The sequence below is a fragment of the Falco punctatus genome, assembly GCF_963210335.1.
Source record: "Falco punctatus genome assembly, chromosome: 8".
NCBI classification, from domain to species: Eukaryota; Metazoa; Chordata; class Aves; order Falconiformes; family Falconidae; genus Falco; species Falco punctatus.
The window spans coordinates 25,714,099-25,728,062 of NC_137588.1; the positions used below are offsets into that span (position 1 = coordinate 25,714,099).

A 13,964-nucleotide genomic window follows, 5' to 3' on the forward strand; every position below is an offset into this window, starting at 1 on the left:
TGTCTCCAGCTGGGGAGATGGGGTGTCTCCTTTCTTCACCATTGTCTCAGGAACTTTTCTACCTCTTCCCTGGAGCAGAACTTGCCCAGGCTGCCTTGTGGTTGAGCCAGTGATGGACCTGGGGTGAGTGGGAGGGATGCTGCTGGGCAGGTTGGGACAGCTGGGACTCTGGCAGGACTATGGGGTTTGGATGCTCTTGTGTGGGTTTGCAATAAAGGACTGTGGGTGAGATTCCCTCTCCTCTTGCTCTGTCCCCCCTAGGCCTGTAATGTCCAGGCAAGGGTGCAACCCTTGTTGTGGCTGGGTCCTGCTGAGGTCAGTCCTGATGTTCCAGGGGCTTGCAGCAGCTCTGGACAGTGAGGAGGTGACAGCAGCTCATTGTTGGGGGGCAGGTTGGCAGCTCCCAGACCATGCTGTGCCTCATCCTGAGCAGCAGTATGTGGGGTGGGGTGTACAGGAGGGGACCCTCGAGATCCTGGGGGCACAGCATACTGGAGGGGGCTGGGGCCCACATTCTCCTTGTCCCATGCTGGGGACACACCACGTGCTGGTGCCTGGAGCCAGGTGAAGCCCTTGTAGTAGCAGGTTGGCAAAGGCATCCTGGCCAGGCTGAGGGGCACCCTCTATTTGCAGGCAGCTCCCCCAGAGTTAGTGGGCAGGTGATAGGGGGTTAATCCATGCTCTGACCTCCAAGGAGCAGGGGACAACCAAGCCACTGACACGCTGAAAGTTCCCAGGCTTGGGAGCAGCCCTGGAGCAGGTTGTGGATGCTCCCTGGACACCGAGCACAACCCACACCCCATCCATCCATCCATCCATCTACCCACCCACCCATCCATCCATTAACCCCTGCTCTCCTTTTCCAGCCCTTGTGCCTACATGCTTCCTTTGGGGCTGGGACTCTACTCCTGTGTCCCAGCCAAGTCCTAAAACAGCAGGCAGAGTGAGGCAGCACTGCTGCAGGTAAGCTGCAGCCCATGGTGCTGCTCTCCTGGGATAGGGACCTGTGCCCCTGGCTGCCCTGCTCCCCTGGGCTGGGCCGGCCACAGTCATGCTGCCGGCTCTCCTGGGCGGCAAGGGGGAAACAAAAACATCCGGAGCAGCCCCTGTGTCTGTGGAAGGGGAATGAAAGGGCCTTTGCTGGGCCACAGCCGGCCAGTCCCAGGGCGAGAGCAGCTGGTTGCTTTTTATATTTCCTCTCCGAGGGAGCAGCATACGAGGCAGGGTGGGTGGTGAGAAGGGGAAGCCATGGGATGGGGAGCTTGTACTGACAGCCTTAACTATGTATCCTGCCTTCTCCCATCTGCCAGGATCTTACCCTAGCTGCTTTGGATCTGCCTGCCAGGCACAGCTGGGAAGAGGGGTAGGACTGGGGGCAGCAGGAGTTTAGCAGCTCTTCCGTTACCAGGCTGAACCCTGGTGCAACCCCTGCTCCATCCATGTGAGCTCCATCTCCTGGCCTGGGAGCTGCTCTGTTCCAAGCCATGTCCCTCAGCTCCGTGCTGGGTCTGGGGTTTGTGCAGCTCCTCCATGCAGTCCAGCATGTGCAGGAGGAGAGTATATCACCCCAGTAAGGGCATCTGGCTTGTCTGCTCCCTTTGGGGCTGAGGGGACATTGCGTGGTGAGGGCACATTCCCATCCCGGCTGTGCCAGTGGCTGGTGGACTCTATAGGGGAGTGGGTGTACAAACCAGCACCTGCACCCCCAGGTTGTCCTGGCTACCCGCTGCACCTGGGCTGTGTCTCTGCTTCTCTCTGGAGTGCTTAGCTCAGGGGAGCCAGTCCCAGGGATGCTGCAGGCGTGTTGCTCAAGAGCTCTGTCGTGCTGCAGAGTAAGTTCCCCCAGAGTGCCCTGTGGCCCTGTGCCCCAGGGATGGGCAAGCACCGCAGTGGGCATGGACTGGTGGTAAAGACCAGCTGCAGAGACTGATCCTGCTCCACTTACCCTGCTCCCAAGGCAGGGGAAGGTGGAGATGCAGGAGCATGGATGCAGGGTAAATAAAAGCAGGAGAGTGAAGACATCAGCAGGAAAAAGAGTTCTGCTGATACCCCCCAGGCCACTGCAGGGACCGTGGCCCCCAGGACTCCAGTGTGGGGCTGCCAGTGCCTCCCTGGCCCAAGTTGCCACCAGCTCTAGGGAATGTCACCACCTATTATCCCATCCTGTCCCGCTGGGGTCTCCTTCCCTGTCCCCACCCCCTCCTCCCTGGAGCCGGCTGGATTTGAGCTCCCGACACACATTAAAGGCCACAAGTTCGGCCTCGGCCTCCATAAATTTGATTCCATAAATATTAGTTTTCGCAGGGTTTAATGAAGCCGTTATGCCGGGCACGGCCCAGCACCCCGACCCGTGCCCTTAATAAGGGCTCTGTGGCCTCGATTAAAGGGACCTTTCAATCGCTGTCAAGTATTTTTAGAAAAGGAAAAGAAAAAAAAATAGAGAGAGAGAGAGGAGAAGAAGACGACCAAGGCAGCGAATAGGGAGAGGAAAATCCCAAACCCGTCCAGTGCAAAAATAGAGAAATAGCACCACCTAGACTGCATCGCCTGGCTCCACCGCCCGCTTGCCCGCTCGCCCTGCGCAGCGCCAGGCTCCGGGCAGCCCCCCGGGGCCTTGTGCCAGCCCCGTGCCCCCACCCCGGGCAGCCTTGGTAGCCCAGCGAGGGGTCTGCGGGATGCTGCCGTCCTGCTCGGGCCAGGGGTAGAGGGATGCGGTGGTGGGGAGAGCTGCGGTGCAGAGGAAGGAGGGACTTGGGCACAGTCGGGACGCAGGCATGAGCAGTGTGTGGTGGCCGGGTGTCCCAGTGGTGCCTGAGCGTGGCTGAGTGCTGTGGGAGATGCCATGTGATACAGGGATGGACGCTGCATCTCTCTCACCTCCACTGGAGGTAATTTCTCCCTGTGACTTAGTGTTGTGGCAGCAAGCATCCCTTCCCACCAGCTCCCCAAGCAGAAATATGTTGTGTGTGTCCCCTCCCATCCCAAGTAGAAATCTCCCGTCACCCCCTGGTTAGGTGGACCCTGTCACAGCCTCCAGCCGTCTCCCCACACACTGAGCTCTGGCTGCCCTGTCATGCTGGGGGCTCCTGTCCCACCTGGCCACATGTGCCGGTGGGCTTTGCCTGGTAGTGACACAGGCTGGCACTGGAAATGCTGCAAGGAGAGGTGACGGACTCTGCACCCAGTGACAGGACACTGTCACTGCTCACTGTGGCCAGGATACCGGGGCCCCTGCATGGGTAGGAGGGGCTGTCATGGACAAACTCAGCTCCCTGTCTGCCTGGGTCTCTGTGGAACATGAGTGTATGAACGAGGGCAGGGCTAGGCTGCTTGCTGTCAGCCTGGAGCTGCTGGGCAGGGGACAGACACCTGTGACATGCACGCTGCATGCTGGCAGGCTGCAGAAGTTATTTGGAGGTCTGGGTTTGGGACATTGGCAGCCATAGGGCACTTCTGCACCCCCTGGATGTGCTGCACCCCCTGGACTTAGCACCAACGCAGACAATCCTGTTCCCCACTCCCTTGTGGCAGTGAAGGACAAAGTGGAAAGCTGCACTCATTCCTTTGGTGGGAGTACGAACTAGCCTGGAGAACCCTGTGAACCTAGTCCAGGCTCTGATTTTCCTGTGACAGTGATGCACAGAGAGCTGTGTCCCTTTGGCAGCCCTGGGAAGTCAGGGGCAGGGATGAGGAGCGGTGCTGTGACACATCACCTCTATTCTCTCTGCTGATGCTCTTGGGATGCTCCACTGGAAGGATCAGCTGAGGAGATGTGGAAGTGGGGTGGTCCCAGGCTGCTGGCCAGACCATCTTGCTCTATCATGTACAGGAGCAGCAGGACAGCCTCACCATCCTGCACAGTGGCAGGACTTCACAGAGGCTCTGGGCACCCAAAGCCAATACCAAAACCTCATGGGGATGCCTCTGGCCTGTTGGACGTTGCCTGCAGCTCCTGCAAGGGAAATGGTCCACTGGAGCCACTGGATAGCAGAATCTCAAGCCCATGGGTGCTGCTGGTTCCCCAGCCTGCATCCCTCTGACGGGTTGCTTGGTCCTTCTGAGGCCAGCACAGACCTGCAGCCAGAGCTGGGCATCTGGCGGCTATTCCAGCCTGGCCTCTCTGTGTATCCCTAGGAGTGACCCCATGCCCTGTGCCCACCGAAGAGCTGGCAAGGGGACATCCCTAAAGAGAGTTGGGGGGGAGAGGGGGCATCCCAAGCCACTTCCTCACCTGGGAAGGTGCTAGGGATCCAGAAGGGGTGCAAGCAGAACCATGCTGGACCCCTCCCTGGCACACAGCTGGGGGAGAACTGGGGGGGGGCACTGCAAGTCCTCGCTCCTGAAATCAGGGTGTTGTATTTACTTTCCCCTTTTGGCAGCTAGAAGGGGAAGCCCATCCCAGCCCCTCATTGTTGTCTCAGCGAGTTAATCAGATGCCATAATCCTGTTGTGGAAATATCGGGCCTCCCTGGAAACAATGGGGAGCGAGAATATTGTGGTTAAATTTCAACCAGCTGCCTCCCTGCTCTGTTTGATCCCCGCCCGTAGGCCCGGGCCCCTGGCGAGCAGGCGGCGCGGCAGGGGCCGGAGCCCCGGGGGTGCCACCCCGCGCCCACGCCGCCGCGAGGGACCCCCCGCGGGGTGTAGGGTGTGCGGCGGGCCGGGCGCGCCTCGGGGCGGCGGCGGGGCTGCCCCGGGGGGCAGGTGGCGGTGGGCACCCCCGGCGGGGTGGGCTGCGGGCCGCGGTGCTCGGCCGGGGGGAGGAGGCTGCGGGCGGCCCGGGGCAGGTTCCGCGGGGAGGAGGCGAGAGAGGGAGGGCGCTGGGAGGCTGGGACACGGGCAGGGTGCGGTCCTGGCGGTTCCCGGTCCCGGATCTCTTCAATTTCCCCTCTCACTCCTGCCCGGGGAGCGGAGGCAGCGGTGGCTCCGGCTCCGGCTCCAGCCCCGCCGCGCTGACCGCCGGGGCGCAAACCGCGGGGGGCTCCGGCAGCGCCGAGCCCCGCTCCCCGCGCCCCGCAAGCGGCCGCTCGCCTGCCAAAACAAACGGCCCTTCGCTATTTATTGCCGCCGCCGGGCCACGGCAGCTCAGAGCGGGCCGACGCCAGCCCGCCGCACCGGGCAGCCGGAGCGCACCCGCGCCGGGCAGCCGCCGCGCCCCGCCGCCGCCGCCACCGGCACCGGCACCTGCCCGCCGGCTGCGCGCCGCATGGGGAGCCCCGGGGCGGGCGGCGGGAGCGGCGGCCGAGCCTAGCGGGGCCCCCGGAGCCGCCGGTCCCCCGGGCCGCCCCGGGGCCGCCGGGCGCGCCATGAAGCCGGCGCGGCTGCTGCTGCTGCTGAGCGGGTGCGCGCTGCTGCTGGCGCCGGCCGTGCGCGGCTGCGGGCCGGGCAGGGTGGTGGGCAGCCGCCGCCGCCCGCCCCGCAAGCTCATCCCGCTCGCCTACAAGCAGTTCAGCCCTAACGTCCCCGAGAAGACGCTGGGGGCCAGCGGCCGCTACGAGGGCAAGATAGCGCGTAACTCGGAGCGCTTCAAGGAGCTCACGCCCAACTACAACCCCGACATCATCTTCAAGGACGAGGAGAACACCGGCGCCGACCGGCTCATGACCCAGGTACGGCCCCGCCGCCGCCCGCTTCTACCCCCGCACCGGGCATCGGCGGGCACCGGAGCTGCCCGGGAGCGCCCTGCGTCCCGCTGTCCTGCGGCAGCGCAGGCAGCAGCGGGGGACCCGGCGCTGCGGTTTCCCCGTCCTGCCCCGGGCATCCCGGTGCCCTGCTCGGGCTGCCGGCTGTGCGGCGCGGGCATCGCCCTTCGCCGGGCGCTGCAAAGCCTCTGCCCCTTCGGCTGGGCTGGGCGCGTTGGAGCCGGAGCTGGCAGCGCGCTGCTCCTCGGTACGGCAGCACCCTGTGCCCGGGAGGGCAGCACCCTGCCCCGCTGCCCCACGGCGCCTGTAGCACCCGTGTCTGCTGCACCCCAACGTGTGCCCTTGTGCCTCCCGAGCTGGCAGCAGCCTGCCCTCTAAGCTGGCAGCAGCCTGCCCTGGTGCCCTCCGAGCCATGCCACACTGCTCCCGACCTGGCAGCACCTTGCCAAACCACCCCCGAGCCGGCAGTGCAGCACCGCATCGTTCCCCCATCGGGCAGCACCCTGCCCCGCTGCACCCATCCTGCCCGTGTCCCTCCACTCTGCCTAGGGGCTGGCAGGGAAGCAGCCTGCCTGTTAGCACCGAGGGACGGCGGAGAGCCCGGTGTGCTGGCCGGGAGGCGAGCAGGCAGAGCCCCGAGCTGGCATCCAGGAGCACCCTAGCTGACCTTGTCCCCACTCTGTCGCCGGAACCCTGTGCCATGCCTCAGTGTCCCCTTTCCCTGTGTGTCTCAGGTGGGATGGGGAAGGGTGCCCGGTGTGGGCTGCTTGCTGCGCACAGGGACGGGAACAACCTGTTACTGCAAATGCCCTGTTGCAGTCAGTTTACAAGTGCCCTGGGCCAGTGGGAAGGAGGGGTGTGGGGGACAGAGGACGGCAGCGGAGGAGGGGGTGATGCTGAACGAAGGTTACTCTGTGTTTTAATATTGCCAGGAGAATGCCTGAGGGTTTCAGGAATGCAGATAAGGAGCTGCACGGCCTTGCTAAGAAAACTGGCCACCAGCCTCAGCACTGGGTTACAGCCTGAGTGAGCTCCCGGGGGAGGTGGAGGGGAGCCAGGACTGCTCCGCTGACCACTGCACCCCCCGGTCTGGGGCTGGTGGGTGAGTGAGCACAGGTGTCTGTGGTGGTAGGCACTGAGCAGGGGCTCTGGCCATGGTTTCTGACTGAAATGTTGCTAACAGCGGGAGGAGGAGTTGCTTGGGTGCTGGCTTGACAGCTCTGCAACCCCACATGCCCAGGGGCAGGTCCCTGAGGGCAGGGGCCATGGTCCAGGGTGGTTCTCAGGCTGGGGACTGCAGCAGAGGGACCAAGAGCCCCTGTGAGGCAGCACCAAGCTTGGGGAGTTGCACAAAGCTTGGTTGCTGGTGACTGGAGCCCTGGGGCTGGGCTGGAGCCTGCATCCCCTGGGGAACAGCTTCAGGGATACTTGAAGAAGCTGTGAGCTCTGCTGGTCTGTGCATTGGGGAAGTGGTTGACATCGTCTTGCTCGAGTTGGAGACAGGAGAGGGTTTCTGGCTGCATTTGCTCTTGAGAGTGCTCCCACCACCAGCCCTAACCCAGCCACAGCTGTCAGCCCCACACTTCTTGCTGTCCTGCTGCCTCGTTGGCAGGGTACCTGGAAGCTCCCTTGTCTTCTTGGGGTACCCAAGTGAGGGATCTTACCCTGGCCACAATGCATCTGTGCACAGATGGATATCATGGTGCCTTGGACAGCTCTGCAAGGAATTGTCCCCACTGCTGTGGAGGTGGCATGACTTCTGGTAGCCTGCTGCCATCCCACAGCCCTCTAGGCTTGTCCTGTGGCCCCTGGCTGTGGGACATGCCCACAGACACAGGAGCTCTGGCTCTGGCACCATGTCCTGTGTTGCTATGGGTTGGGAAAGGCCATTGACCCAACTCCTTGTCCCTTCCCCCAGTGCACTGGCTTTTACTGCTGTTGACTCACTTCAAACCTGTTTTCTTTCCCCAAGTCCAAGGGTCTGGGTGTCCGAGGCAGCCGGAAGATGCCGCCTGGTTGGGGGGTGGGTAGTGCTGCTCTCTGCCCGCCTTTCCTTTATCGTTTCATCTTCCTCAAGAATTCCAGTGTGTTTGCTCTCACTGGTCCCACTCGGAGGTGCTGAGATAAGGCTGGAGGCAGAGCCCGCCTTACCTCTCCCTAGCAGCCTGGCCCAGGAATGTCCCGGGCCCCCTGCCCCCATGAAGTCCCAACCCCAAGCCTCTCCCTAACCCAGCCATCACCCCTTGCAGCCACTGTCGGCCCAACTGGCATGGAGACCTTACTTAGAGTGATGAGGAATTTCTCATGGAGACCTTGGATAGGACTCTTGGCTTCCTCTGGGAGAAACCTTACCTGGGGGAGGGGAGATGCTAGTGGGAACCCTCTTCTTCTGGCCAGGCTCTGGACATGGAGGTAGCTGTGGCCAAGCACACTCTATCCACAAAGCCTCTACTGAGACTGTGGTCACACCTGAGTGTCCTGCATACCTCCCCTGAGGTGGCCCTGGAGTCCTTGCTGACTGTGCCCCATCCTAGAGCTGTGCCCTTCCTTCCAGACCTGCTGCCTTCCCTAAAGGCATTTGGCTTCCTCCACAGGACATGATCCTGTCCCCGGTCTGGACAAGAAGGGAGATGCCAGTGTTGGTCAGCGGGGAGAACCCAGCCCAACATTCCCATCGTCTCCACCATGATGTGCGTGGGACAGCATAGAGCCACCCAGGTCAGCATAGTCTGCATGTGGCCTGGGGTGCCCAGTCAACCACGCTACTACAGGGACAAGCTGTGACCCCCACACACACTGTCACCAGCCACCTTCCCTCTAAACCCTGTTATATGCCTGTTGCATGGGTTTCAGCTCCTAGCTTGGCACCAGAACAGTGCTGGGGGCACTGAGCCATGGCCAGGGCTCAGTGCCACATGCTTGGACATCTCACTCCAGCCTGGGCCCTGGAGGGCCCATGGGTCATGATGGCATTTCCACATCTTTGCTGTCACCTTGTCACCCCTTCACCCCCAGGCAGGAGGGGGGACTATGCCATGCAGGCAGGCATGGTCACGCTGGTCCCTGAGGATGCTGTAGCCATTTTGGGCTGTGCGTGAGGATGAGGTGGGATCTCCCTGCAGCACCCAGCAAGCACAGACCCTATGGACAGCCCATGCCCACAGGTTTCTTGGTCCCTGCCTACCTGTCTGTGCAGGCAGCAGTGCCCCTGGGCAGGCAGTGCCCATCCCTGTCTGCTCCCTGCCCATCTGTGCCTACTCCCTGCCACCTGTGCCGGCTCCTTGTCCATTGCTGCCTGCTCCTGGCCCATCCCTGGCCATGCCTGCCTGTTGTTGTCTTCTCCCTGCCTCCAGTGCCAGCTCCCTGCCCATCCCCACCTGTTTGCCCTTGCCTATCACTGCCTGCTCCCTATTTATCGTTGCTCATCCCTCCCTGCTCCCTCCTCATACTTGCCTGTTCTTTGCTCATCCATGTCTGCTCCCTGCTTATCGTTGCTCATCCCTCCCTGCTCCCTCCTCATACTTGCCTTCTTGCCCATCCATGCCTGCTCCCTGCTCGCTGCTGCCCGGTCCACTCGCGCCTGCTCCCTACCCGTTAGTACTTGCTCCCTTCCCGACCCTCCGTGCCTGTCCCTGCCTGCTTACTGCCCGTCGCTGCCTGCTCCCTGCCCACCCGTGCCTGCTCCCCTCGCGCTGGTACCTGCTCCCTGCCGGTCCCTGCCGGTCCCTGCCCGCGCTCTGACACCTGCTGGCCACCGAAGGCACAGGCATTGCCGCCGGTACCGGCAGCCCGGGGGCAGGGTGCCCCGGGCCCTGCCCGCCGCTGTGCGCCCGGCCGGGCAGGGGAGGGGGAGGTGGGACCCTTGGGATGGGGTTGCGCTGGGGAACGCACATGCAGGGGGCGCGGTAGCCCAGGTGGGTCCCACTAGGAAAGGGTGGCCCTGCCCCGGCGTCTGGTGGCAGGCAGTGGGACAGGGGTTGGAGAATCTCGCTGTCTGTGTGTGGGCAGGGTGCCCTTGGAGGGCAGAAGGGGCCGGCAGTGAGGGCATGAGGGGTGCCCAGAGCAGGGTGCTGGTGTGGGAGCAGCAAGGGGACAGCTGGAATGATGGCTGAAGGATGCAGGGGACCATCGGGGACTCCCTGCCTGCCTCCAGCCCTGAAACCCCTTACTACCCTTCTCTGTGGGGTCCTCGTGGGGCTGGGGACCTTGAAAGCTGCTTGTGCCATGTGCCAAGTGGCACCATGGTGGTGTTGGACGGGGACAAAAGTCACTCCCTTCCCTCCTTCTCCTTCCCTCACCTGGCAACTATTTGTCCAACACCTTCCTGGCTTATCTCCCCACACCCAGAGAGCCCTGGGCTGAGGGCAGAGGTGCTCCACCACCTCATGCAGGGCAAAGGCTTGCCTGGCACTTCCCAGGGCCTGGACTCTGCCAAGTGCAAGCGAGTTTTCCTGAGAGCAGTAGCATCCACCTTCCTGGGATGGGAGCAGGTGCCTGGGGATGGGGTGAAGGCTCCCTAAAGGGGAGCAGCTGGGCAGTTTCCTGTTGGAAGCAGTGCTGGAGCATTTCTGAGCCTGGAGGTGTACCTGGCATCAGTCTTATAGCCCTGGCTCATGCTCAGCATGACTGTTTCTCACATCCCATGGTGGGAAGTTCCAGCACTGGGGTGGGCATCACACAAAAATGTCCCCTGCAGTGGATGGTTTTCAGGCTGCTGCCCAGCTATTTCATTTAATGTTTCCCAGGGCTAGCCTCATGTGTGACCGTGAATACTCTGTCCTTCACTCTGATTTTGTAGTGCTCTCCAGGACTCCCCAGCGTCTCCTTTCCAGGCTGCACAGTCCTAGTCCATTCACCTGGTTTTGCATAGAAGCTCCCGTATTGCTTTCCATACACATTTTCTAGCTCTCCTCCGTCCCTTCTGCAGCACGGGAAGGGACCCTGAAGTGTGGGCTGTACTTTTGCAAGCCAAGCATGCAAGGGCTTGGTCCCTCCTTGAGATGCAGCTGTGGCTGGGGGAAGCAGGCAGCGCAAGGCGAGGCAGGGAGGGCTGTGGCACAGGCTGTGGCTGGCATCCCTCTGGTTGCTGGGGAGCACTGCGGCAGGGGGGACAAGGCAGGGCAGTTTCCTTGCTTGTGTGACCTCTGGGACCACTGGGTGTGGGGCTTTTAGGATCCGCTGCTGTTCTTCAGCCCTGGCTTTTCAGCCCTTGTGGCAGGGAGAGGTGGAGGGGGCTTCACCCCACATCCTTTTTGCTCCAGTGCCACAGAGCTCTTGGGCAGGTTTTGCACTTCCTACGTGAGCAGGGGCTGGATGAAGCTGTGAGACTGCCCAGTACCATGTCCTTGTGCCTCAGGACTTGAGGAGTGATACCAAGCAGAGCTGTGCTGAGGACTGGGCAGGTTGTTTCATTTGTGCTTGGGGACAGTGCTGGGCACCCTGAGGAATCCTCCCAGCCAGGAGGCAGCAGGGTCTCAGCTTGTGAATCCTCCTTCTGTGAGCTGGGAGCCCTTGGGGCAGTGCTAGCACAGGGCAGATGTCCTTTGAGCAGAATGGGTGTTTCACCCCAGCCCAGGCTGTGCTGCCCAACAGGCTCTCCAGTGAGCCAGGAACTGGGGGAGAGATGGAGGCGATGGATACCCTGCTGGGAGATGCTGTGAGAAATGGTGGGGTATCAGGCACTGCGGGGAATCTGTGGGGCATGGGAAGGACAAAGCACTTCATGTTCTCAGATCTTCCTCTGCTGGACCAGCCCCCAGAGGGTCTGAGGACCCAGAGAGGCTTCATGGAAGCATGGTGGGATACCTGCCAACCAGGCAGCTAACCCCCAACTCCAAAAGGCTTTTACTGACTCTGCTCCTCTGCCCTGCAGCGCTGCAAGGACCGCTTGAATTCCCTGGCCATCTCCGTTATGAATCAGTGGCCAGGGGTGAAGCTGAGGGTGACAGAGGGCTGGGACGAGGATGGGCACCACTCAGAGGAGTCACTGCATTACGAGGGCCGAGCCGTGGACATCACGACATCGGATCGGGACCGCAACAAGTACGGCATGCTGGCTCGCCTGGCTGTGGAGGCTGGCTTCGATTGGGTCTACTATGAGTCCAAAGCGCACATCCACTGCTCCGTCAAGTCAGGTAAGGCCAGTGGGAGCAGTGAGCAGGGCCCCCGTTGCAGTACGCCTGGGGAGCCTGACTGGCTGGGTAGGGTGCTCCTGGGGGGTGCTGGCTCTCCCAGCAAGATTTCCCTATCTGGGGCAGTCAGGTGGGGAGTGAGTCACGCAACCTGTGGCCAGCAGTGCCATGGGGCAAATTCCCCATCTAGCTTGCACGGGTTTGCATCCAGACCTACCCTCTCTACCCTCCTTTTCCTGCCCCACATCCTCTTCTCCCCATGGCTGTCCCCCCAGTCTGCCCATCGCATCTGTCTCCCCTGCCTCTGCCCTTGCTCTCCCTCAGTGCCCAGCTGCTCACGCTCAGCCCCATCCAGCCGTGTCCTCCACCGCCAGCTGCTCTTGAGCTCCTGCATCTGTCGGGCCCTGGCTGGCAGGGGCTGGGGGCAGGGACACGCGCCAGGGTGCCCTGGGATCAGCTCTGCGCAGAGGGGAGCAGAGCTGGGGGGTGCTGGGGGCAGAGGCAGCCGGACTGGAATGAGGGTTGCTATCGTCGCCGGGGTGTTCGCGGTGCAGTGCGGGGCTGGGGGGGCCGCGTTCAGGCCCTGCTCGGGGCCGGGACTGCGTGGGGTGCAAGGGTCGCCCCCGGCCCGGGGAGCAGCCGCCCTGCCTGGGCTGCCGCAGCGCCGGGCCCCGCGCAGCCGGGCGGCAGAGGGCAGCAGCGCCCCGCGCACCGCACCGGCCCCGCCGCGCTCCCGCCGCGGCCGCACGCCCAAGGGGCCGCGCTGCTGCCGCCGCCCGCGGACCCGTGTGGCGGCAGGGTGGGAGGGCTCTGCTGGTGCGTGGGCTTGCGTGGGCACAGCGGCGGCCTCAGCGGCTATACACACACACACCGGCACCGTGCGGAGAGCGGTGCGGGCACACAGCGCCCTTGCACACGCGCACACACGCACAGGGAGAGGCTGCGCTGCCCGCCCATGCCCTCGCACCCGTGGGTCACACGCCGTGCCGTGGCGGTGCCGTGGCTGGTGCTGTCACGCGTCTTTTGTCCCCGGGCTCGGCTCCCACCACACTCTGCCTGTCCTACCGCCCTAGCCCGCGGCCAGCGGCCTGACACCCCTCGACGCCAGCCTGCCCCCCCGCGCTGACCCGCTCCCCGTGCCGATGCCAGGACGGGCGCAACGCCAGCCGGTGATGGAGGTGGGGCGACTGCGCCGCAGAGAGGGAGCAACGCGCCCCAGAAGAAGAGAGACAAAGCGTGGGCGAAGGACCAGGGCTCCCATGTCCCAGGGCACCCTGAGGGGGTGGCCAGAGGAGTGGGGCCAGGCTCTGAAGCAAGGACCATAACCCCAGAACCTCTTGGGGCTGGCCAGAGGAGTGGGGCAGTGCCCCTGGAGAAGGATGGAGGCTCTTGAATCCTGGGATGCTTCCCTGGACCAACTGAAGAGGGATGCCGTGGCCCAGGAAGCAGACTGGGGCCCTGAGGCCCTGGAGGGCTTCTGGAGACCAGCCACAGCCCTCTTGCTCCCACAGCAGCTCCCTGGGGCTCTGAGTCCTCTGTATTTACCCCCAAGGCCATGGGGAGCCCAAGGATGCGTGGTGGAGGCTGTGGGGCACATATCCAGACCCCCACAGAGCTATGTACAGAGGGCAGCCGGGCTGCCCCTGCCTCTTAGTAAATGGCTTTTATTTTTGTATAGATGGCCACATGGCCTGTTGTATGTGTTGCGTCTCCTCGGGTTCCCCCCTGGCACCCGCGCACCCCTCCTTGCCCAGTGCCTGTGCCCCCCACTTCTGCCAGGTGCCCTCTTGTCCTTCTGCCAGCCCCTCCCCACAGCTCTGCCACCTGCCTGGGGATACGGGGTGCAGGATTTGGGACCTGCCTCCGGGGCAGGCATGGGGCGGGCACTGCACCTCATCTGAGCAATAAAAGGATTCTGTCCGAGAGATGGATGCCTCTCTTCATGGGCCTGGGGGCTGGGGTTTGGCTCTAACCAAAGTGGGGGAGTGATGGGGGGCAGTGTCATCTGGGTGGGGACACTCAGAAATTAGATGAGGGCCCAGAGAACGGCTGGGAGCTCGAGGCTGGGACCATGCAGGGCCAGGAGCAGGACCATACATGAGGTGTCCTTGGCAGATGGTGGGAGGGCATCATATAGACACAGAGATGGGTGTTGCTGGGGCTTGGGGGACCAGGGCTGCTGTGGAAGCTG

The 13,964-nt window shown here is 63.0% G+C and overlaps 1 protein-coding gene across 2 annotated transcripts in view; it reads left to right on the plus strand.

Annotated features, from left to right (window-relative positions):
* Positions 1-13,964, plus strand: part of IHH (Indian hedgehog signaling molecule) — a 19,440-nt gene continuing 5,476 nt past the window's right edge. The window contains exons 1-2 of one of the 2 annotated variants that reach the window (XM_080397865.1): positions 1-5,609; positions 11,515-13,698. In XM_080397865.1, the coding sequence (XP_080253991.1) occupies positions 5,307-5,609; positions 11,515-12,846 (1,635 nt within the window). In that variant the 5' untranslated portion in view covers positions 1-5,306 and the 3' untranslated portion in view covers positions 12,847-13,698. Of the gene's footprint in view, positions 5,610-11,514; positions 13,699-13,964 lie in introns of those variants that run through there. The other variant, XM_080397866.1, reaches the window with a different exon arrangement.